Source organism: Suncus etruscus, chromosome 3, assembly GCF_024139225.1.
Source record: "Suncus etruscus isolate mSunEtr1 chromosome 3, mSunEtr1.pri.cur, whole genome shotgun sequence".
Taxonomy (NCBI): Eukaryota; Metazoa; Chordata; class Mammalia; order Eulipotyphla; family Soricidae; genus Suncus; species Suncus etruscus.
The window spans coordinates 17,116,342-17,140,859 of NC_064850.1; the positions used below are offsets into that span (position 1 = coordinate 17,116,342).

Genomic DNA, 24,518 nt, shown 5'->3' on the forward strand with positions numbered 1-24,518 from the left:
GCCCCTATAAAGATGTTTTAAGCTGAGATGCCAGGGAGATAGTTCAAAGGGCTGGAATGCATGCTTGGCATGTGGGAGTCCCAGGTTTCAATCCAAACACTACATGAACCCCCAGCACCACTGGATACAGGCCAAACACGAAAAGCAAAAAAAAAAAAGGACCAAATAGATGTTTTTTTCAGTGAATGCTTTGTTAAATAATTGAGAATATATGCGCAGTTGTAAGAAATCAACAGAGATTTTTGATAGAGCACTACAGAATTTTAAGGCTAAATAATGGAAAGAAAATGGGCAAAAGCAATAATAGAGTGGGCAGGGCGTTTGCCTTGCATGCAGCCAATCCAGGTTTAATCCTTGGCAATCCTATATGGTCTCCTGACCATTGCTCGTGTGGCCTAAAAATAAAACAAAACAAACAAAAAACCTAGAGGGAAGAGAGTTCCTCATATAACTGACCTAAATCTACAGATAGAAAGTTCCTCATGAATTTTTTAAAAAGTGAGGTTACTTGTAGCCATAGCAAATAAAAATTTCATGCAGTTAGCAGTTTTTAAGCCAAGCCTCAAAGAATGAGTTGGGTTGTGCCCAAAACAGGGAGACCTGTGCTCCTTCAGTGAACAATATAGTAAATAGCCTAACCAGTGGTTTCAACCTTTGTACACTTGACTGCTGGCATTTATCCAGGTACTGTCCACAGATCAGCAGTTCACTGTTGCCTCAGACAGTTGTTTTCAACCTTTTTATGCCTGTATAAAACAGCCATTCAAAACAAAACTTTCCTGATAAATTGGTTCTTTTATACCTCTACTTTGTAGAACTCAGGTAATGAAGGTCTTGTAAATTTATCCCAGATTCAATTGTTGCCTGTTTTATAGAATACCTAGATTCTTCTAAGAGCCTGACATACTGAAAAAAATTTTTTTCTTTTTTAGAATGACACTAGAGACCAGAATGAGCAGAGACAGCAGCAGAGGCAGAGACGCAGCAACCCCGAATCTGTCTCTAATGGACGACCCCAGGGTGGTACACAGCAGGTGTTGGAACAAGAAGACGATGATGAGGAAGAGCTGACATTAAAATATGGCGCCAAGCATGTGATCATGCTCTTTGTCCCTGTGACCCTTTGTATGGTGGTTGTCGTGGCTACTATCAAATCTGTCAGCTTTTATACCCGGAAGGACGGACAGCTGTACGTATGAAGGGTTTGCTGTTCTCTGGGTCAGAGTTTTTTTTCTTCATGGGTAACCCTGTTGTCTCTGCCCTCTTGAAGGCCTCTGCTGAGAGGTCAAGAAATCTAGAGAGTTCATCTCTGAGAACCAGAGAGAAGGAATGTTATCAGTCAGTACTTGATGCTTTAGGCAGAGATTATGAAAGCGACAGGATTATATTTCTGTATATTGTCACTTGAACTGAATTTATTTGAAATTGAGTGGTTAATGAGTTGGATTTGGGGGCCAAAGCGACAAGTTGAGCTTGCCTTTTAGATGGCCAACCCAGATTTGATCCGCATTATACCTATGGCCTCCCTGAGCCTGCTAGGAATGAACTCTGAGTATAGAACCAGGAGCCGGTCCTGAACACCATCAGGTGTGATTCCCCCCCCCCCCAAAATAAAGAATGGGGGCTGGAGTGATAGCACAACAGTATAGGGCATTTGCTTTGCACACTGCCAACCCAGGATGGACCTAAATTCTATCCCCAGCATCCCATATGGTCCACCAAACCTGCCAGGTGCAATTTTTGAGTGTAGGGCCAGGAGTAACCTGAGTGTCACTTTGTGTGACCCACATAAAAAATAAATGAACAAAAAACCTGAGCACCCTGAGCACTGTCAGGTGTGGCCCCCAAAAAACCAAAAACAAAAAATAAAGAATGATCTTTCCCCCTCAACCATTTGGCTCCTTGTTTCTTTACCAGAAATGTCCTTTACTGCGTGATTTTGGAGAATTAGTTCTCTGTCATCTTCCTCATCTTGGCTTAAATGTAAAGTCTTCAAAGATAATTTCTCTAATTCTCTTAACAATTAGCTCTTTTTTTTTTTTTTTTTTTTTTTTGGTATTTCTTATTGTGACTTGTTTTTTTCCTCGTCACAATATGCAGCTGTTTATCTGCACAGCTTAAGGTCTGATCTTTCATTGCAGTGCTATGAGCACACTTTCCAGGGTCAGATGTGTAATAAATGCACAGCAAAAAAGTGAAAAGGAAGAAAATTTAATGTAAGATGTCTCTAGACCATAACTTTTTTTTTTTTGAATGGGGTTCACACCCAGTGACGCTCAGGGGTTGGTTACTCCTGGTTCTGCGCTCAGAAATTGCTCCTCGAAGGAACAGGGAACCATATGGGATTCCAGCAATTGAACCTGGGTTCGTCCTGGGTCAGCAGCATGCAAGGCAAACACCCTACGCTGTGCATCACTCCAGCCCTTTAACTTCTTTTTTTGGTTTTTGGTCACACCAAGTGGTGCTCAGGTTTTACTCCTAGCTCTGATTGGTACCATTCCTGATGGTACTCAGAGCACCATTTGGGATTCTGGGGATCGAAACCAGGTCAGATGTGAGCTAGACAGACAAACGCCCTCCCCGTTGTAAACTATAGCTATAGCCCCTAAACCATAACTTCTTTTTTTTTTTTTTTTGGTTTTTGGGCCACACCCGGCAGTGCTCAGGGGTTTCTCCTGGCTGTCTGCTAGAAATAGCTCCTGGCAGGCACGGGGGACCATATGGGACACCGGGATTCAAACCAACCACCTTAGGTCCTGGATCGGCTGCTTGCAAGGCAAACGCCGCTGTGCTATCTCTCCGGGCCCAAACCATAACTTCTTAAACTGTGGGTGATGACCACATTTGAAATCACTTCTCTATGGGGCTTTTTTTTATTTGTGTTTTAGGTAGGTCACACCCAGTGACAGATTACTCCTGGCTCTGCACTCAGAAATGATTCCTGCAGGCTAGGAGGACCATTTGGAATACTGGAGATTGAACCCAGGTTCTTCCCTGGACAGCAGTATGTCATGAAAAATGCCCTACCGCTGTGCTATCACTCCAGCCCCTCCAAATACTTTTCTAAGGTGGGGCTGGAGAGATAGTACAGGGAGTAAGGCATTTGCCTTGCACATAGTCAACTGGGGTTTGATCCTTAGTACGCATATGGCCATATACCCATATAGCTACATCTGGAATAATTCCTGAATGCAGAGCCAGGAGTAAACCCTGAGCACTCTGGACAATCCCACCCCTGACCATTTGTTTAGGATTACAACTGTGCTTATGATTACTCGAGCACTGCTGTACAGCTGTATATAAAGCCAGGTGTGCTTCCCCTTTAAAAATAAGAATTTGGAGGGGACCGGAGCTGTGGCGCAGTGGTAGGGAGTTTGCTGTAGGTAGGACAGACCATGGTTCGATCCCCTGTGGTCCCATATGGTCCCGTGAGCCAGGAGCAATTTCTGAGTGCATAGCCAGGAGTAACCCCTGAGCATCACCGGGTGTGGCCCCAAACCTCCCCCCCAAATAAGTAATTTTTTATTTTTATAATTTTTATTAGAAAGTTTGCTGACCCATAGTATAAAAGCAAAATAACCCGTTTCAAGGATATATAGTTTATTTTCCCATGAATAATACAGGTAAGTGTAGAATTACATATTAATTATAGAGTCCTGGATGGTTGTGGATGGTGATAGATGGAGGACGAAAGCCCTTCTCCTTCAGCTCGGACCAGGCCCGTGCCTGCAACCCCTTCCAGCCCGCGGGTCTGAAGGTTCAGTGTAGCAGCTAGGAAATGATCCACAGGCAATCAGGTTCAGGAGAACATCAGCTTTTTTATTAATAAGGCCTTAGCCAACATGTGTGGCTTCTAAGCTAAGCTTCTAACCTTTTATGCAGCCTCTATAGGCCGCCCTGAACTTAAACCTCTATCTTATCCCTCCATCTTGCCAACTCCTCTCTCTGAATCTTCCTCTCCATCCTTCTCACCCCTGAGGCAACCCTCTTGTTACCTTCCATAGACCCCTCCCAGGAGCGGGCTGGTCTGACCAACAGGTAATATTAGCATTTTGCCCTGGGAGGGGCTGACAATAAGTCATATTGTGCCTTCTCAAGAATTCGGGCTCCTTTCTCCACCTTTGTTTTCTAAGTAATTTCAGGGTACAGATTAGGTACTGAAGATCAGTCTTTAATCAGTTTCCCTACACATAGCAGTGTGGGAGAAAAGGACGTAAGTCATCTTGTTTAGGGGCCAGAGCAATAGCACAGCAGGTAGGACGTGCTTTCTGAACACAGAGCCAGGAGTAACTCCTGAGTGCCACCAGGTGTGGCCCCAAAACAAAAACAAAAAAAAAATTTACCTTAGCAGAATTTAGCAGAATTCTTCTTTCTTAAGATAAATATCTAGATACACTCATAGTTAGATTCATCTCTTTTTTGTTTTGTTCTTTTGGGGGCCACGTCTGGTGGTGCTGGGGCTAATTCCTCGTAGGAACAATAAGGACTGAGGCTTAAACCAGGGTCACTAATACAAGGCAGACATCTTAACACCTACTCTCTCTCAGGTCCAGTACATCATCAGCTTTTAAATCATTGGCCATTACTTAGTCCCGTAGCTACTTTTTACTGTAAAAGAATCAATAGTAGTTAATTTCTGGTACTGGGATAGAAGTGTTTAATATGTGATTAAGAAACAAGGGGAAGGTGAATGTGTTATCTCATCAACTTCAGTTGAAATCACTTCCCAGAATAAAGAATAATTATAACTATTCTTTGCCTCATTTGTAGCCAATGTTGTTTGTTTCTTTAATAACTCAAACACTGCAGAAAGCAACCACTAGATGGCGCCAGTATCAGCTGGTTTGCACATAAGTCTGCCTCTCCATATATTTATTTTTCATAAATAAAAGTCTCGATTACAGGGTTGGAGAGATAGCTCAAGTATTAAGGCACTTGCCTTGCATGTGTTTTGTCCCAAAGCACAGCCTGGTGAAGCCAAAAAAAGTTTTGATTGATGACATAGGAAACCTCAAGCTGTGAGATATCAGTTAAATTAAGGAGCTAGGGTGTTAGAGGGAAGGAGTATTTTATTTGTGAGTTTCATTCACACTTGCATGAGTTTTTGTATTTTGTTTCATTGCAGAATCTACACCCCATTCACAGAGGACACGGAGACAGTGGGTCAGCGAGCCCTGAACTCAATTCTGAATGCTATTATCATGATCAGTGTCATTGTTGTCATGACTATTCTCCTGGTGGTTCTATATAAATACAGGTGCTACAAGGTGAGCATGTGACACAGGGCTCTGCTGTCTGCCACGTTCTTTTCATGATTGGGTGTTTAAATAAGCACATAACTTACTTGTTCTAGAAAAGCAGAAGGTGCTATGTTCTGGGAATTTTCTCTCACCCATAAACTCATTGTATAACATATTTACATCAGAAAGGAGGAGCCAGAGAGATAGTATGGAATAAGGTGATTAAGTGCCTTGCATGTAGACAACTGCAGTTTGATCCCTCGAACCACAGTTACCATATGTGGTCACTCTGCTGAGCACTCCAGGAATGCTCCCTGAGCACAACTGTGTATGGCTCAAAATGTGCAGGTGTGTATATCACCCTGCAAAGATTAAAACAGAAACAAAAAGGAGGAAGCCTGCTCCTGGTTCAGATAGAGAGAAAACAAGCTGAGCAGGTTCCCAATTTGCCAGAAAATGGCCCGGACAGCATAAGATTTAAATGATTTTAAGGCTTATTTGTTTTTCTTTTTTTGTTGTTGTTGTTTTGTTTTGTTTTGGGGTCACAACCAGCAGCGCACAGGGGTTACTCCTGGCTTTGCGCTCAGAAATTGCTCCTCACAGGCACAGGGCACCATATGGGATGCCAGTATTCGAACTCCCATCTGTCTTGGATTGGCTGTGTGCCAGGCAAACACCCTACTGCTGTGCTATCTCTCCGACCACATATTTGTTTTGTTTATTCTTGAGGATTACTCCTGGCTCTCAGGAATCACTCTTAGAGCTCCTCAGGGATGACATGGAGTGCCAGGGATCAAACGCTGTCTGACTGTCTGCCCCATACAAAGCAGGCACCCTATCTGCTGAAAGTCTCTCCAACACCAATAAAAATGAGTATAAAATCAGAAGTGCGGTGCCCTAGAACTTAGCTTTTTTTTGTGTGTGTGTGTGTGGTTTTGGGGCCACACCCGGCGTTGCTCAGGGGTTACTCCTGGCTGTTTGCTCAGAAATAGCTCCTGGCAGGCACGGGGGACCATATGGGACACCGGGATTCGAACCAACCACCTTTGGTCCTGGATTGGCTGCTTGCAAGGCAGATGCTGCTGTGCAATCTCTCCGGGCCCAGAACTTAGCTAATTTTTGAAGAGCTTTATCTAGTGATAAAATAAAGCTCAACAACAACAAAAAAAATGAGTATAAAATCACAGTGATTTTAACATTGATTTGCGTTATATATTTATGACATTCCAAATGGATATATCCTAAGGTCATTGTGATTTCTTCCATTCACAAATAACAATTATTCCCATAATTCTTTTTTTTTGTTTCTGTTTTTGTTTGTTTTGGTTTTGGACCATACCCAGCAGTGCTTGGATTACTCCTGGCTCTGTGCTCCGAAGTCACTCCTGGCAGGCTCCGGGGACCATATGGGATGCCAGGATTGAACCCTGGTCAGCCGCTTGCAAGGCAAACACTCTACCCGCTGTGCTATCAATCAGGCCCCCTATTTCTATAATTTTTTTTTTATTTAAGCACCATGATTACATACATGATTATAGTTGGGTTTCAGTCATAAAAAGAACACACACACCCTTCACCAGTGCAACATTTCCACCCCCATCTCCTACTTTCTCTACTCCATCCCTGCCTGTATTCAAGAAAGGCATTTATTCTACTTCACTCACTCATTAACATTGCCATCATAGTATAATATCTAACTAAACTCACCACTCCATGTGGTGAGCTTCACATCGAGAGTCAGTCCTTCCAGCCCTCATCTCTGTTGTCTCTGGGCTTTACTCTAATGTCTTTTGTTTTTCCTTAAAACCCATAGATCACTGAGACTATTCTGTGTGTATCTCTCTCCCTCTGACTTATTTCACTCAACATAAAAGTTTCCATGTCTGGCAGCTGCATAGTATTCCATTGTGTATATGTACTATAATTTCTTTCACCATTCTTCTGTTGTTGGGCATCTGGATTGTTTCCAGGTTCTGGCTGTAAATAGTGCTGCAATGACTATAGGCGTTCAGAGGGCATTTTTGTATTGTGTTTTTGTGATCATAGGGTATATCCCTAAGAGGTATTACTGGATCATATGGGAGCTCAATTTCCATTTTTTTTTTTTTTTGAGAAATCTCCATATTGTTTTCCAGAAAGGCTGAAATAGATGGCATTCCTACCAGTAATGAATGAGAGTTCCTTTCTCTCTCTTTTTTTTTTTTTTGTTTTTGGTTTTTGGTTTTTGGTTTTTGGGCCACACCCGGCGATGCTCAGGGGTTACTCCTGGCTGTCTGCTCAGAAATAGCTCCTGGCAGGCACGGGGGACCATATGGGACACCGGGATTCGAACCAACCACCTTTGGTCCTGGATTGGCTGCTTGCAAGGCAAACGCCACTGTGCTATCTCTCCAGGCCCAAGTTCCTTTCTCTTTACATCCCCACCAGCACGTACTGTTCTTGTTTTTGTGATGTGTGCCAGTCTCTTTGGTGTGAGAAGGCACCTCGTTGTTTTGATTTGCATCCCCCTAATGATTAGTGATGTGGAGCATTTTTTCATGTGCTTTTGGCCATTTGTATTTCTTCTTTGAGGAGTTGTCTGTTCATTTCTCCCCATTGTTTGATGGGGTTAGGTTTTCTTCTTGTTAAATTTTGTCAGGTAGGGCGTTTGCCTTGCAAATCCCGGCATCCCGAGCCTGCCAGGAGCAATTTCTGAGCACAGGACCAGGAGTAACCCCTGAGTGCTGCCAGGTGTGACCTCAAAACGAAAAAAAGAAATCACTCCTGGCTTGGGATGCCGGGGGATTGAACCACGGTCCATCCTGGGCTAGTGCCAGCAAGGCAGACACCTTACCACTCCACACTACTGGCCCCTAATTTCCTATATTTATATGCAAAATTCCTTTTTCAAAATTTGAGTATTAGGGGCCAGCGAGGTGGCCCTAGAGGTAAGGTGTCTGCCTTGCAAGTGCTAGCCAAGGAAGGACCGCAGTTCCATCCCCCAGCATCCCATATTGTCCCCCCAAGCCAGGGGCAATTTCTGAGCGCTTAGCCAGGAGTAACCCCTGAGCATCAAACAGGTGTGGCCTGAAAAACCAAAAAAAAATTTTTTTGAGTATTAGTTTATACTTGGCTCCAGTAAGGCAAGCACATTCTAGCTGTATTTTCTCAGGTCCTGGAAATCTAATGTTCATATGAAAAACAAAATACCTTGGGCAGGGGCAAAAGTGCAGAGAGCTAAGCACTTGTCTTGCAAGTGACTAACCCAGATTCCATCCCTGGCATCCCAGCTGGTCCCACAAATCTGCCAGGAGTGATTTCTGAATTCAGAGTCGAGAGTAAGCCCTAAACACAGTCCATTGTGTCCCCAAAATTAACAAAACTTTTTTTTTGAGGGGGAGGCCACACCCGGCGGTGCTCAGAAGTTACTCCTGGCTATCTGCTCAGAAATAGCTCCTGGCAGGCATGAGGACCATATGGGACGCCGGGATTTGAACCAAGAATCTTGGGTCCTGGATCGGCTGCTTGCAAGGCAAACACCGCTGTGCTATCTCTCTGGCCCCACTAATAAAACTTTTTTTTTTTTTTTTTTTTTTTTGGTTTTTGGGCCACACCTGGCAGTGCTCAGGGGTCACTCCTGGCTGTCTGCTCAGAAATAGCTCCTGGCAGGCACGGGGGACCATATGAGACACCGGGATTCCAACCAACCAACCACCTTTGGTCCTGGATTGGCTGCTTGCAAGGCAAATGCCGCTGTACTGTCTCTTCGGGCCCTAATAAAACTCTTAATTTGCATGTGGTTGATGCTAGTTTTTATATTTGCAGATTATAAAATTATAGTTGACCCTTGCTTATTGAATGTTTTAGTGGATAGAAGTAGTGGCCTAAGTGTAACATTCGAATTGTGGAAGGAGAAAAAGATCTGCATCAACACTTGGACACTCAAAGAGCAAATGCTGTGAATACACTCTCGCTAGGAAGGAGCCTTCTGTTTAAATTTGCTCAAATCTCATTTACATTTATTTTGGCGGGGGTAGGGTGGGGTGTCACCACCAGCGGTGCTTAGGACTTACTCCTGGTTCTGTGGTCAGGGGTCACTGCTAGCGAAAGGTAACAGGAAGGCTAGAGCCCTGCCTATTGTTCTACCTGTCCAGCTTCTCTTTTACATTTCCTTATTTCTTTCCATGAACATTTTGTCTGTTCTAAGTTTACCCATGAGTTATGTTTCCATGCTTCATTAGACTCACTTTGTGGTTTTTAACTGGATTATAGGTAACTTTATCAGGGTGATAAATACACCTCCCTGCACATCTTGGGGCTCATAAGTTCATAACAACCTTATGAAGGAAAATAACCCAAAGTTACTTTCCTGAGCTGCTTTCTTTCTGAGATCTCTGAGTCCTTTCTGGTTCTTTTTGAATTCTGTTTTAATTTCTCCAACCAGAGGACTGACCTTTGTTTTCCAGCAGCAAAGTCAAGGGATGGGAGAACAGAGAAATAAGCCATATTCCCCTTGAACAAGAACTACAATTCTCCAAGCGGGGAGGAAGTCATTGAATTTTTGATTCATGTCATCACCATCACCACAGAACTGTTTGGTGGCTGGCATAATACAATGGGAAAATGAAAAAAATAAAAGAAGGGGAGATTTTCATTCTCTTTGGTTTTTGGCGAGTTTTAGATTTGGGGTGACAGCTGGCAGTACTTTTGAGACTCTGCTTAGGGGTTGCTCTCCTTAGGGAACCATGCAGTCCCAGGATCAAACCTGGATTCTTCTAGGCAAGGCTGCCTTTCTCTAGCCAGACCCATACTTGCTCCTGGAGCTGTCTTTTTTATTTGGGGGTGGGGGTCCACACCCAGTGACGCCCAGGGGTTACCCCTAGCTATGCGCTTAGAAATTGCTCCTAGCTTGGGGGACCATATAGGATGCCAGGGGATTGAACTGTAGTTCGTCCTAAGCTAGCACATGCAAGGCCTTACCACTTGTGCCACCGCTCCAGCCAATGGAGCTGTCTTTTTTTTTTTTTTTTATGGAGCTGTCTTTATCTTGCTAATGCACCTTCCCTGAGCTATGGTAAGGAGAGGGTAATTCCCAAGAGGAGATAGAGTTTGGAAAATTCATTGCTGGTCTTGAGAGTTCCCTACTAGAATCTCTAGTTTTCAGGTTTGTTTTCAGGTTTGGCTTCATTGTTATATTTAGTTGAGAGAAGATGAACTGTGCTTCACTTCTCCTCACTTCCAATATGCTTGATAGATAGATATCTGATGACTTCCTTGCTTGCCTTTTGTTTTGTTTGGTTTTTGGGCCCAAGGATTACTCCTGGCTCTGCCCTCAGATATCACTCCTGGCAGGCTCTGGGAACCATATGAGATGCTGGAAATCAAACCCGGTCCTTAGCATGTCAACACCCTACTGCTATGCTGTCTCTCTGGCCTCTTGCATCTTTTGGATATGTTTTCTTCAAGGTAGTCTAAAATGTTTAAACTTAAAATATCCTCAGCCATATTCCCATACTTAATTAAGCTCATTAACAGCAATGTTAATTTTAATGTTCAATTCTTAGCAAGCACAGCCAGTTCTACACACAAGTAAGCTGTTTACTTTGATTCCTATTATAAAAAATAAATGAGCTTTTGAGTCAGAAATTCCAAAACTTGCTAGAACCTGTTTAGAAGTAAACCTTCAGGACTTGCTGCCTGTTGGTTGAGCAATGTCAAAACTGAAAGACCAGAAAGACCACTAAAAGGTAGAAATGGAAAAAGGCATTATCATGTATTAATTTTATTAAGGTCTTGTAATTTCTTTTTTTTTTTAATTTCTTTTTTAACTGCTTTTGTTTTTTGTTTTTTGGCGATTACAAAGCTGTAAAACCCAGCAGAATTCAGGGTTTATTCCTCTCTCTGTGTTCAAAGATCATTCCTGACTGTGCTCAGGGGACCATTTGGGGTGCCTGATATCAAATCTAAGTCAGCAAAGCCCTACCCCTACCTGCTTCCCTCTCTCTGGTGACCCCATAGTTTTGTAAATTTTTGTTGTTCTTCAGTTGTCATACTTAGTGATGCTCAGGAATTACTCCTGAAAAAAAGATGTCTATTTCCTCTAGTAAAATACATATAAAGGGGGGCCGGGCGGTGGCGCTGGAGGTAAGGTGCCTGCCTTGCCTGCGCTAGCCTAGGACGGACCGCGGTTCGATCCCCCGGCGTCCCATATGGTCCCCCAAGAAGCCAGGAGCAACTTCTGAGCGCATAGCCAGGAGTAATCCCTGAGCGTCACAGGGTGTGGCCCCCCCCAAAAAAAAATACATATAAAGGGCCCGGAGAGATAGCACAGCGGTGTTTGCCTTGCAAGCAGCCGATCCAGGACCTAAGGTGGTTGGTTCGAATCCCGGTGTCCCATATGGTCCCCCGTGCCTGCCAGGAGCTATTTCTGAGCAGACAGCCAGGAGTAACCCCTGAGCACCGCCGGGTGTGGCCCAAAAACCAAAAAAAAAAAAAAATACATATAAAAATAATTATTTTACCTACTGACTTGATAAAGTTCAGTCTAGACTATTTATTTATTTATTCGTTTTTTGGGTCACACCCGGCAGCGCTCAGGGGTTACTCCTGAGCTCTATACTCAGTAATTGCTCCTGACAGGCACGGAGGATCATATGGGATGCCGGGATTTGAACCACTGTCCTTCTGCATCCAAGGCAAATGCACTACCTCCATGCTATCTCTCTGGCCCCCAGTCTAGACTTTTTAGTGTGAAGTCACTAAGCCAGTAATTCATATTAACATTTAATAAACAGAACCTATTTCTATACTTCAGTAATTTTGCTGAGCCAGTGTTAGCTACATGCAATGCATGTGTCTCAGTCTCTGTACTCTCTATCCAGCATTTAAGTGTTAGGTGTTTGGTTTTTTTTTTTTTTCGAGATATTATTAACCTTAACTTCCATTAGTAATTTGGTATTTGTAAATAATTTTGAAATTATTCCACCATCATCACATGTTTTTATATAAGTATACATTAATAACTACTATTTGTTCTTCTGTTTGAAAACCATGTATGTAAATGCATATAGAAATCATTTTTTGAAGAAAATGTTTAGGGGTGTATGGGATCTCTTAATTGAATTGAGATTCTTTTCTAGGTCATTCATGGCTGGCTAATTGTTTCATCTTTGTTGTTGCTGTTCTTTTTCTCATTTATTTACTTGGGGTAAGTGGTGAAACATTTTGTTTGCTTTTCTCTCACCTGTTTAGGTTCTGTAACTCACTTTAAATGATATACTTTGTCGATTCAACACTTATGAATTAGTGTTGGTTTTATATATAGGTCACATTCAGCTTTGTAAAACAGGTTGTTATTATTGATGTGGATAATCTCGAGTTGGACCTTGCTTACAATTACTGAGTGTAAACTGAAGAGAGAACCCAAGAGATAGCTGAGAGGCTGAAGTGCATGCTTAACTTCACGAGGCCTAAGTTTGATTACTGGCCTCCCAGGCACTTCTGGGTATGCCCCTGCAGGCTCCCCCAAACTGCTAGGGTTGCTCCTAGAACAGACCAGAAAAGAACAAAATCCTTAGGACAGAAGTTGATCTTTGGAAAGGACTGACTGTTTTTCTTGTCTTTGAGGGGTGGCTGGCATGCTGGGATCCACTCCCACTTACTGGGAAAGCATGTGGGATTAAGGATTGGAGCTTGTTTTGATGAAATCAAAATTATCAGACATACACCTATTTATGTATGTGCCTCTTATTCTTTTTCCAGGGAAGTATTTAAAACTTACAATGTTGCCATGGACTACATTACGGTTGCGCTCCTGATCTTCAATTTTGGCGTGGTGGGGATGATCGCCATTCACTGGAAAGGGCCACTGCGACTCCAGCAAGCGTATCTCATCATGATCAGTGCCCTCATGGCCCTGGTATTTATCAAGTACCTCCCGGAGTGGACCGCGTGGCTCATCTTGGCTGTGATTTCCGTATATGGTAAATCCCAAGACTGACCTTTTGTTCATCACAGAAATAGCTCACTGGTGTGTTCTCCTGCCTATTCTATTCTATTTTTTGGGCAGAAAGATTTTAACTCATTTTTTTTTTTACTTTGTTTTTGTTTTGGGGCCACATGCAGCTGTGCTCAGGGCTGATTCTAGGCTCTGTGCTCAGAGATTATTCCTGGGAGTGTTCAAGGGACTATATGGGGTGCAGGTTTTGCTCCTGGGTCAACTGTGTGCAAGGCAAATACCCTACTTCTTGTACTATTGCTCCAGCCGAGAGGTTTTTTTTTTTTTTTTAATTTTTGTTGTTTCTGTCATTAGTTTATGAGCCATACCCAGGAGTACTGGAGACACTTCTGGCTCTGTACTCCAGGATCACTCCTGATAGGACTCAGAGAACCATATGAGATGCCAGGGATTGAACCTGGGTTGTCCATGTCAATTAAAACACTTTACTTGCTGTACTATCACTCCAATCCTTTAAAATTAATTTTTAAGTGAATTATTTAGTTTGGATCCTCCCAAATGGTACTGTCTCTGCTTCTGGCCATTCTCCACCAACTAGTCTGGCACATCTTAGTGCTGGGCCTAGGGATACAGTGTTGCTTGGGTTTAGCAGTGCCAAGGATTTCCTATGCCACTCCAGGATTGTCAGGAGCCTTCAGGGCTGCACCTAAGTGTGCCTTAACCTCGGAAACTCTGAACTCTCAGTAGCATGTGATGCCAAGAATCCAACTAGGGTTAACTGCATATAATGCAAGCACCTCATCCCCTATACTGTCTCCAGGCTGAAATGATTAGAGTTTTGTTGTATCAGCAACAGCTTCAGTGCTTGGGTAGGAGACATTGGTGCCAGTAATTTAACTTAGGGCCTCATGCATGCAAGACATATGTTATAACACTCTCAAGACCTCAAGCAATGTTCTTTCTTTTTTTTTTTAATTAAGTAACGTATACTTAGAAAATAATGGGGTCTTGGGTTTTGTTTGAGAGCCATAATGCTAGGGCTTACCTATTCCTGGTATATGCTCAGGGATCACTCCTGGTGGTTTCCGGGATCAGCCATTTTGACCACTTGCAAAACAATTGCCTTACCCACTGTACCATCTCTAGCCCTGTATTAAGAGATAGAGTGGAGGACAGAGTCGTGACACAAGCGGTAAGACATCTGCCTTGCCAGTGCTAGCCTAGAACAGACCGCTGGAGTTCGATCCCCAAGCCAGGAACAATTTCTGAGCGCATAGCCAGGAGTAACCCCAAGTGTCACTGGGTGGTGTGGCCTAAAACAAAACAAGAAAAGAGATAGAATGGATGCCATCACCATGTTCTTTTATCTCTGATCAGTGCTTACAAATGTTAGGTGAGACAATATGCAGGCTAGAGAGATAGTACGAGGGTTAAATACCTGGCATGTGGCCTAACCTGGTTTGGTGCCGGGCACACATGTTGTCCCCTAAGCTTTGCCAGGAGTTGCTCCTGAACCAGCTGCTGGTTATGGCCCAAAACGTCAAAAAATAAATTTGGGCACCAGAGAGATAGCAGGGAGGTAGGGCACTTGCCTTGCATGCAGGAAAACAGTGGTTTGAATCCCTGCATCCCATATGGTCCCCTGAGCTTGCCAGGAGCAGGTTTTGAGCGTAGAGCCAGGAGTATAACCCCTAAGCGCTGCTGGATGTAACCCAAAAATCAAAAGCCAAAAAAAAAATTTTTTTCAATTTCTGGTAACCTGTACATAAGAGAAAGAAAACCTTATTCTGACTTCTTTTTGAGGGGGACACTCTTTATTGGCAACCTCAGTTGTTTAGAATACCAAACAGTGCTAGAGATCGAGATTGGGCCTCCCTTATGCTAAACATGTGGCCACACATCATCTCCACTTGAAAGTAAATTTTATGGAAATATAACTGAATTGGTTCTGTCCTCATGTGTGAGCACCTAGTCGTAGAATTCTCCAAGACACAGACTTCCCAGCTTTCCTCGTAACCTCAGGTCATGTGCTATATAAGCACTTGATTCTTTGGAAGATTCTCATTCCCTGTGGCATGCATAGGTGTGATTGAGAATGTCAGTTCGAGCTTTTGGAGGTGACTCAAAGGGTAGAAGAGTGCTTTGCACACCTCGGGTCTACATTTGATCCCTGGCATGGCATGGTTCTCTGAACATTTCCAGGAGCACCTGTCAGGCACCAATTTGGAAGAAGCCCCGAATACCACTGGACGTAACATTAAAACCCTCTACCCCTCAGAAATGAAAGATGTCGGTTTGTAGGTCCAGAGTTGGAGCTCAATGGCAGAGGCGTTTGTAAATCCTGTATTCAGTTCCCAACACCCAAAGAAAAATTGGCTATTTTATGTTTATTCTAGTCAACTACCAATAAATACATTGCAGACAGATAAAGGAATCCATTCCTCCACTTTTTACCTTTCCAGTGGCTTCACTTTCCCTTCGCCTTTCAAAAAACACCACCTGTCTTCACCTAGAGACACACTTCTGCAGCTCTGCCATTGTACAGTCTTTGCATCTAGGTTTTGTTTTGTTTTGGTGGGGATAAAGAGGGGAGCCCATACCCTGCAATGCCTAGGGGCTGCACCTAACTTTATTTATGCTTAGTGATTATTCCTGGCAGTGCTCAAGGGATTGTGTGGTGCCAGGGATTCAAACTGGCCCTCTTTTTGTTTCGGGGACCACACCTGGCAGCACTCCGGGCTTACTCCTGCCTCTACTCTCAAGGATCACTCCTGGCATGGCTTGGAGGACCATGTGGGGTGCTAACAACTTAACGTGAGTTGCCCACAATCAAGGCAAGTGCCCTTTGCACTGAACTCTCCATCTCCAGCCCTCTACTTTGTGATCATTCTGGTGAGCTATCTCTCCAGACATCTCCTCCCCTCTTTTTTTTTTTTTTTGGTGGTGGTTTTTGGGTCACACCCGGCAGTGCTCAGGGGTTATTCCTGGCTCCAGGCTCAGAAATTGCTCCTGGCAGGCACGGGGGACCATATGGGACGCCGGGATTCGAACCGATGACCTCCTGCATGAAAGGCAAATGCCTTACCTCCATGCTATCTCTCCGGCCCCCATCTCCTCCCCTCTTAACTCCTCCTCCGTTTTTGGGCGACATCCAGCTGTGTTCAGGAGATTGCCAGCTTGGTACTGGGATCACTATTTGTTTTTTGGGAGTTCCACATAGTTCTGGGGATCTATGGGCTTCCCTTTGAGCCATTTCCCAATGGGTTTTGTTTATTTGCTTTAGATTATTTTCTTCCCCGCCCAGTTTACCTGCTGTTTATTTTACATTTGACTTCTTTTTGTGCTGGAAAGGAATTAAATCTTTTTTCACGGGTCTTCTCTTACTCACCAATTTACAAGTTTAGACATTATGTTTTTGTTTAAATGTTTTTCTTTTCTCTTTCTAGATTTAGTGGCTGTTTTGTGTCCAAAAGGCCCACTTCGTATGCTGGTTGAAACAGCTCAAGAGAGGAATGAAACTCTGTTTCCAGCCCTCATTTACTCCTGTAAGTATGTCGGTATGTCAGTGGAAATACGTGAGTTAACTTAGAATCAGTAGGAACTCAAATTTGAATGTTAGCCCTCCAAGGTTCAGCTCCCAGCACAACATGGTTCCTCAAGCATTGCTGGGTGTGGCATAAAAAACAAAATAATAGTTATAATAATAAAATATAAAAAGCATACAAAGGAAAGAAAATCCAGGGAATCAAGGGAGACTTTCTGAAGAAACAACATTTGGATCAAATTATGTAAGGATATATAGGGTTTCACTAAGTACTGATTGAAGAGGCGTTCCCAAAAATTCAAATCCTCACAAAGATTAGTTCAGACGTCTATTGGGAGTATTCAATTTGCCTAACACGGGAGTACAAAATTGAGTTGAGTGTGGAGAAAGGCAGGTAAGACAAGTTCTAGAATAGCTTTGGGTAACTACGATACCTGTTTGCTCTTCAGTAATCACTGTGGCGTCCTTAGAGTTTCCCGAGCAGAATAATGTGGTCAGAAGTGTGGTATTTGTGAGCTTGCAGCACTGTGTAAAATGAATTAGAAGATGAGAACTAAGATACTGGGAAACAGGCATATGCAGATCTTGTCACAAATTTGGTGAAAAAATGATAGTCAGAATCAGATGTTGATAATGGCAAATGAAAGAAAAGACTTGGATGAAACTGTAATACCAGTAGTTCTTAGAAACTAATGAAAGAAATTTGGGCCAGAGAGGTGGCGCTAGAGGTAAATCGTCTGCCTTGCAAGCGCTGGCCAAGGAAGGACCCATATAATTTCCCCAAGCCAGGGGCAATTTCTGAGCGCTAAGTCAGGAATACCCCTGAGTATCAAATGGGTGTGGCCCTAAAAAAACAAAAAAGAAGTTTTAAGTCTGAAAGAATTATGAGGAATAGGGTTAGTTTTGTCTGTGACCCTTATCTAAGTTGGTGATAGAAATTTTAGGTAGAAATTTAGAAATGAAAAGAAGAAAAAAAGAAAAGAAACAAAGAGCCAGTACTTTGGAGAAGATTGATACCAGAGATACAAGATTACAAAACATCTGTGTAGAAGTGATGGTTGAAACTGTAGTCATGATTGAAGTGAAAAATAGAAAAGATGGATATGATAAGGACTAGAACTTTGTCGGTTACTGTCTTTTGGGAGTGAGAAAATAGAGAATTATAAGGACCAGAAGCTTATATGAGTTGGGAAAACCATCATTTAAAAATATTTTAAGGTATTTCCTATTTTGGGAGTCGCTTCCCATGTTTGGGCGACCAGGGCTGCTCTTGGCAGGCAGCCAGTCAGTGTCAGGATGGATGCTCTGTCACACAACCATATCCCAGCCCGCAGCCAGTTTTTCTTTTTCTTCTTTTTTTTTTTTTTTTTTGTGGGGGGGGAGGGGGCTACATCCACCCGGCAGCACTGAGCACTGAGAAGATACTCCTGGCTCTGCACAGAAATTAATCCTAGCAGGCTCAGGAGCTATATGGGATGCCAGGGATTGAACCTGGGTTGGCTGCATGCAAGGCATATCCTATCATCTGGTCCCAAATTTAATTTTTATTTGGGAAGTTGTGGGACTATACTGGTGGTGCTCAGGGATCACTCGTGGTGTTGCTTGGGTGACCATTCTCAGGATGGAGGATCAAGCTTGGTTTGAGAATTTCCAAGGCATGTGCCTTTTCTATCCCTTACTCTCTTTCCAGTGCCAGTATTTTGATTTTAAGTATCGTGACTGGGTCCAGAGAGGGATAGCTGTCTCTACAGGAGGTCTAGGTTTGATCCCCGGCATAAGCATGGTGTACCTTAAATACTGGGAGTCAATCCTAAGACTCCATTTTTTGTGGCCTCAAACCACCCCTCCCCATTTACATGCACAGGCATACACAGAATAAATCAGTTTTTTCTTGGTGGCATATGAATGACTGCATTGTGGCTCTTACCTAGCTAATAAATGGTTCCTGGCTTGTTCTTCAAGCCTGAGTTCTCCTTTGAGCATATATCTTACTTGCTAGTCTGGTTCTTGTCTGCTTGTTTTCACTCTGGAGAGACGATGTCTTCTGTTGAATAATCTCTCATGAATATGTATTTCTCTCCACTCACATCTTTCTAAATAGGTTTCAATAAGGGGCCGGGAAGGTGGCGCTGGAGATAAGGTGCCTGCCTTGTAAGTGCTACCAAGGAACGGACCGCGGTTCGATCCCCCGGCGTCCCATATGGTCCCCCCAAGCCAGGGGCGATTTCTGAGCACATAGCCAGGAGTAACCCCTGAGCGTCAAACGGGTGTGGCCCAAAAACCAAAAAAAAAAAAAAAATAGGTTTCAATAAAAACTTTTTGCTTCGGGGCCCGGAGAGATAGCACAGCGTGTTTGCCTTGCAAGCAGCCAATCCAGGACCTAAGGTGGTTGGTTCGAATCCCGGTGTCCCATATGGTCCCCCAGGCCTGCCAGGAGCTATTTCTTTTTTTTTTTTTTTTTTTGTGGTTTTTGGGTCACACCCGGCAGTGCTCAGGGGTTACTCCTGGCTCCATGCTCAGAAATTGCTCCTGGCAGGCACGGGGGACCATATGGGACGCTGGGATTCGAACCGATGACCTCTTGCATGAAAGGCAAATGCCTTACCTCCATGCTATCTCTCCAGCCCCAAGGAGCTATTTCTGAGCAGACAGCCAGGAGTAACCCCTGAGGGTGTGGCCCAACAAAAACAAAAACAAAAAAAAACTTTTGCTTCACACACACACACACACACACACACACACACACAAATACTGCCATTTTGTATTTGTTTAGTAGTGTGAATGGAATAGTTTCTAAGCCTTCGTTATTACTTGTATGTGTTTGTGAAACTTATAATACAGAAATGCACAAACACTGCACATGGTGTTGTCCCTCCAATTCTTAGTATTTAGATTTAGTATTATCTTCCTGGTTCATGTTGACTTTGATCACTCTGGGCTTATCATTGTATGAATCTTGTGTGGCCTCAGAATTACAAGGCCTGGTGAATCATGTAGGTGGGTGGGGCTCTTAATGAAACCTTGGCCTCTTTGGTTTTGTATTTCTCTCCTAAATTATTCCAGAAGTCTAAGATTAAAAAAATGGGTATACATGTAAATAGGTGATAAAAAAGGAAGAAAAGCAGAGATGCTAAGTATCTTGTTTAAAATTACTTACACTGGGGACTGGACGAATGTAAGGCCATAGGGCATTAGGCTTGCACATGGCAGATCCAGAATGAACTTGGTTTGATCCCCAGCATCCTATATGGTCCCCCGAACCAGGAGTGATTTCTGAGCGCATAGCCAGGAATAACCCCTGAGCGTCACCGAGTGTGGCCCAAACCCCCACCCCCACCCCCAAATTACTTGGGTGCCAGAGCAGTAGTACCATAGGTTAGACACTTGCCTGGCACTTTACAACAGCAACTACAGTTTGAAAGCTCCAGTAAATGTTCAGTTTCAAAATACTTCATCTGTTCAAAACTAAGCATCTTTTGTAGTTTGCTTGGGTTATTTTAGTGTATCTCTGGTGGGAAGATGGGAAGCCACACCTACTGGTGCTCAGGGAGTCTATTTGTGGGCATATGCTCAGGACCCACTCCCAACAGTCCTCGGAACCTTTTGTTTTTTTCTTCCGGGTATGGAGCTTGTACCAACCTGATGGCATGAGAGCCGGGATACAGAAACAATCCATAGCAGATGAATGGCTAAAGTTGTGGTGGGGATCAAGTGCCTGCGTTGCATCAGCTGGCCCTGGTTTGAACCCCAGCACCACCAGTAGTCTCCTGTACCTCCAGTAGAGTCCCCCCCCCCAAAAAAAAATAAAAATAGAAGTGATAGGGGCCAGAGAGATAGCATGGAGTAGGGCATTTGCCTTGCATGCAGAAGGATGGTGATTTGAATCCTGGCATCCCATATGGTCCCCTGAGCCTGCCAGGAGCGATTTCTGAGTGAGGAGCCAGGAATAAGTCCTGAGCCCTGCCAGGTGTGACCCAACCCCCCCCCTCCCCCCCCCCCCCCCGCAAAAAGGAAAGAAGTTATACCATATATACACAATGGAATATTGTGCAGCCAAGAGGCAGGGTAGAATTTAAGGGTGTGATGTTAAGTGAAAGAAGTCAGGGAGAAGGACAAATACCAGATGACCCTACTCATCTGTGGATACAAAGAGACAAAACAACAGTGTACATCATCGAATGATAACAAAACTTGACCTAAACCTTAAACTAAGTTTACCAAATAAGGGGCAAAGGGGAAGATGTCGAGGCCATCCAGAACTAATGTGAGGGACCAGAGCAATAGTATCCCTATCCCTGGCATCTTTATGGTCTCACAAGCCTGCCAAGAATGATTCCTAAGTGCAGAGCCAAAAGTAACTCTGAGCACTGCCAGGTGTGGGTATTCCCAAAAATAAATTTTTTAAAGAATTTTGGGTACATTGATGGTAGTGAGATATAGTAACATCAGGCCATATATACAACATACATGCATATATACATACTACAACAAAACATAAATTTCAGCACTTTTTTGGGGGGGTCATACCTGGCAACACTCGGGTTACTCCTGGCTCCTCACTCTATGACCATATGGGATGCCGGGATTCAAACCACCATTCTTCTGTGTCTAAGGCAAATGCCTTACCGATGTGCTATCTCTCCGGCCCCAAATACCAGCACTACTGAGAACAGTTATGTAGAAAAATAAAGGTCTGCTCACTATTGATATACTTTCCTTCTCTGATTACATGCTCATTTAGATATATTTCTCTTTCTCAACAGCAACAATGATGTGGTTGGTGAATATGGCCGAAGGAGACCCTGAAGCCCAAAGGAAGGTATCAAAAAACTCCAATCACAATGCACAAAGTAGGTGACATTCTTTGACCATTTCTTGACTTTTGGGTTATTATAACTATCAATGACTTGGGAGCAATAACTAACCTCTTCTGACATGGACTTCTTTAAAATCTTCTGAAAAGCAGGACTGAGAGATAGCACAGCAGTAGGGCGCTTGCCTTGCAAGTAGCCAACCCAGGACCAAAGGTGGTTTGAATCCCAGCATCCCTTATGGTCCTGCTTGCCTGCCAGGAGCGATTTCTGAGCAGATAACTATGAATAACCCCTGAGCGCAGCTGGATGTGGCCCCAAAACCAAAAAAAAAAAAAAAGTATTTTGGAAAGCAAAAGCAGCAAAGTATTGGGGCTGCCTTGCACACAGCTGACGTTTCAATCTGCAGCATCATATTGTCCCATGAGCCCTTCTGGGAGTGATGCATGAAGGCAGAGCCAGGAGTAAGCCCTGAGCAATGGTGGGTGTGTCCCCCTTTAAGAAACAAGAGTATGGGGCCGGGAAGGTGGTGCTAGAGATAAGGTGTCTGCCTTGTAAGCGCTACCAAGGAACGGACCTCGGTTCGATCACCCGGCGTCCCATATGGTCCCAGCAAGCCAGGGGCGATTTCTGAGCGCATAGCCAGGAGTAACCCCTGAGCGTCAAACGGGTGTGGCCCAAAAACCAAAAAAAAAAAAAGAAACAAGAGTATTTGAACCAGTAAATAACTCAACAGGCTTAAGTACATGCAGTGGGCTTGAGTTTGTGTTTCAGCATCACCAGATCCCCAAGCACTGCCAGGAGCAACCTCTAAACAGTAAGTTGGTAGTAGCCCCTGAATACAGCTGGGAATACAGCTGGGAAATAAAGCTGAATACAGCTGGGAAAAAGGTACTGTCAACATATGAATTTGGTTTATTATATAAGATTGTCAGTGTTCTCACAATGACATCCATTTAAAAACTGAACCCCCCCTTCTCAGCCCACTATCGTCTGCACTAGTGAATGGTCCAGTAACTTATTCAAGCTAGTGAGTGCCATGAGTTAGGAAGCTTTGGCTGCAAAGATTAGAAAACCCAGTTCAGGTACTTAAAACTAGAAAGGAATGTGTTCTCTTCTGTAATCTGAATATGAGTGTTGTAGAGTTGGTTAATTCTGTTAACCGGTTAAGTTAATTCTCACTGATGTTACCAGTTGCTCAGTTTCCATCCTCCAGCTGTACTACCTTAATGTATAATTTTGATCCTTACTCCACTGCTTCTCATGGCCACACAATGGCACATGCTGACAGCTGATTTCTGAGCTTTGCACACAGAATATGCTATGCAGAGATCTGTAGAGCTGAGTAACTGTTGTAACCTTTTGTTGGTAAGTTCTCTACTGATTTTAAAGAACAGGATTTAGGATGTGTGCAAAGATGCCCTTTTTGTTCGATGTCTAAACCTCAACAACTAGCAAGGGGCTATTAGGTCTTATCAAAAATGTACCAAAAATATTTCTCCCAGTGGCAGAGAGATAGTATAGTGTGTGAGATATTTGCCTTGCATGGCTAACCCAGGTTCAGTCTCTTGTACCCTCATGGTCCCCTGAACACCAAGAGTAAGCTATGAGCACTGCTAGGTAGGTGCCCCCTCCCCCAACGTTTTTTTCCTCCAAAATTCTCAGTAGATTATTGCCTCACCAATCCTAGAGCCTTACAGATTTCACCAAGAAGCGGAATTATGGAATTACTTGCTTGGCTTAATTGGGGTTTATTGCCAGAATCTTTCTTACAAGACGTAGACTCTGCGGTCAGGAAATAAACAGGGAAATTAATAGTGGAAAAGCAACTAGCACTCAGCTGCATCCAGGACTTATGATTTAAGAGTCTGTTGCCCCAGTTAAAAGGAGAGTCACAGGGCTGGAGAGATAGCATGGAGGCAGGGCGTTTGTCTTGCATGCTGAAGAATGGTGGTTCGAATCCCAGCATCCCATATGGTCCCCCAGCCTGCCATGAGCGATTTCTGAGCATAGAGCCAGGAGTAACCCCTGAGCACTGCCGGATGTGACCCAAAAAACAAAAAATAAATAAAAATAAAAATAATTAAAAGGAGAGTCACAGGTGGGCTAGAGATACAGTGCAGAAGGTAACGCTTGCTTTGCATGCTGTCTACCTCAGTTCAAATCTCTTCCTGTATATGTCCACCAGTACCACCAGGGGTCAGTCCTGCAAACAAATTCAAGAATAGCTGGGGCAGGAGAGATAGCATGGAGGTAAGGCATTTTGCCTTACATGCAGAAGGACGTTGTTGCAAGTCCCGGCACCCCGTATGGTACCCCAAGCCTGCCAGGAGTGATTTCTGAGCACAGAGCCAGAAGTAACCCCTGAGTGCTGCCGGGTGTGACCCCCCCCCCCAAAAAAAAAAAAAAAAGAATAGCCTCTACTGCTATTTCTCACCCTCCAAAAAATGACGGTTGTTCACATGAGACCACAGGAAGTACTGCTTTTAATCCCTTAAGCACCACCAGGGAGTACTCCTGGCTGAGCAGTGTCAGGAATAGCCTCTTGGGTATTGTTAGGTATGGTCTAACCTCTCCCACCCCACCCCTCAAAAAATAAAGACAGCCACACTGAGGGGTGGGAGGAGCAAAGATGTCAGTGGTGGAGCTCATGCCTTGCGTGAGAGGCCTTGGGCTTGATACCCTGTACCACATACGTGCACTTTAATTCTTTCCATAAAGAATTCTTAAAGGAATGAAGACTTTTCTGAATATCAAAGTTCTGATTCCTGTTTTCTCTTAAAGGCTCAGAAGGTGAGCCACAAGACCCTGTGACAGAGAGTGATGATGGTGGCTTCAGTGAGGAGTGGGAAGCCCAGAGAGACAGTCGCCTTGGGCCTCAGCGCAGCACACCTGAGACGCGAGCAGCTGCCCAGGAAATAGCCAGCAGCATCCTGACCAGCGAGGACCCAGAGGAAAGTATGTGCATTTCTCAACACTGTACCCTG

General features: G+C 43.8%; 1 protein-coding gene across 1 annotated transcript in view; it reads left to right on the plus strand.

Moving 5' to 3' along the window:
* Positions 1–24,518, plus strand: part of PSEN1 (presenilin 1) — a 49,293-nt gene that overhangs the window by 17,988 nt on the left and 6,787 nt on the right. The window contains exons 3-9 of the mRNA XM_049770407.1: positions 933–1,189; positions 5,126–5,267; positions 12,359–12,426; positions 12,981–13,201; positions 16,623–16,721; positions 21,484–21,570; positions 24,316–24,489. Coding sequence (XP_049626364.1) covers positions 933–1,189; positions 5,126–5,267; positions 12,359–12,426; positions 12,981–13,201; positions 16,623–16,721; positions 21,484–21,570; positions 24,316–24,489 — 1,048 coding nt within the window. The remainder of the gene's footprint in view (positions 1–932; positions 1,190–5,125; positions 5,268–12,358; positions 12,427–12,980; positions 13,202–16,622; positions 16,722–21,483; positions 21,571–24,315; positions 24,490–24,518) is intronic.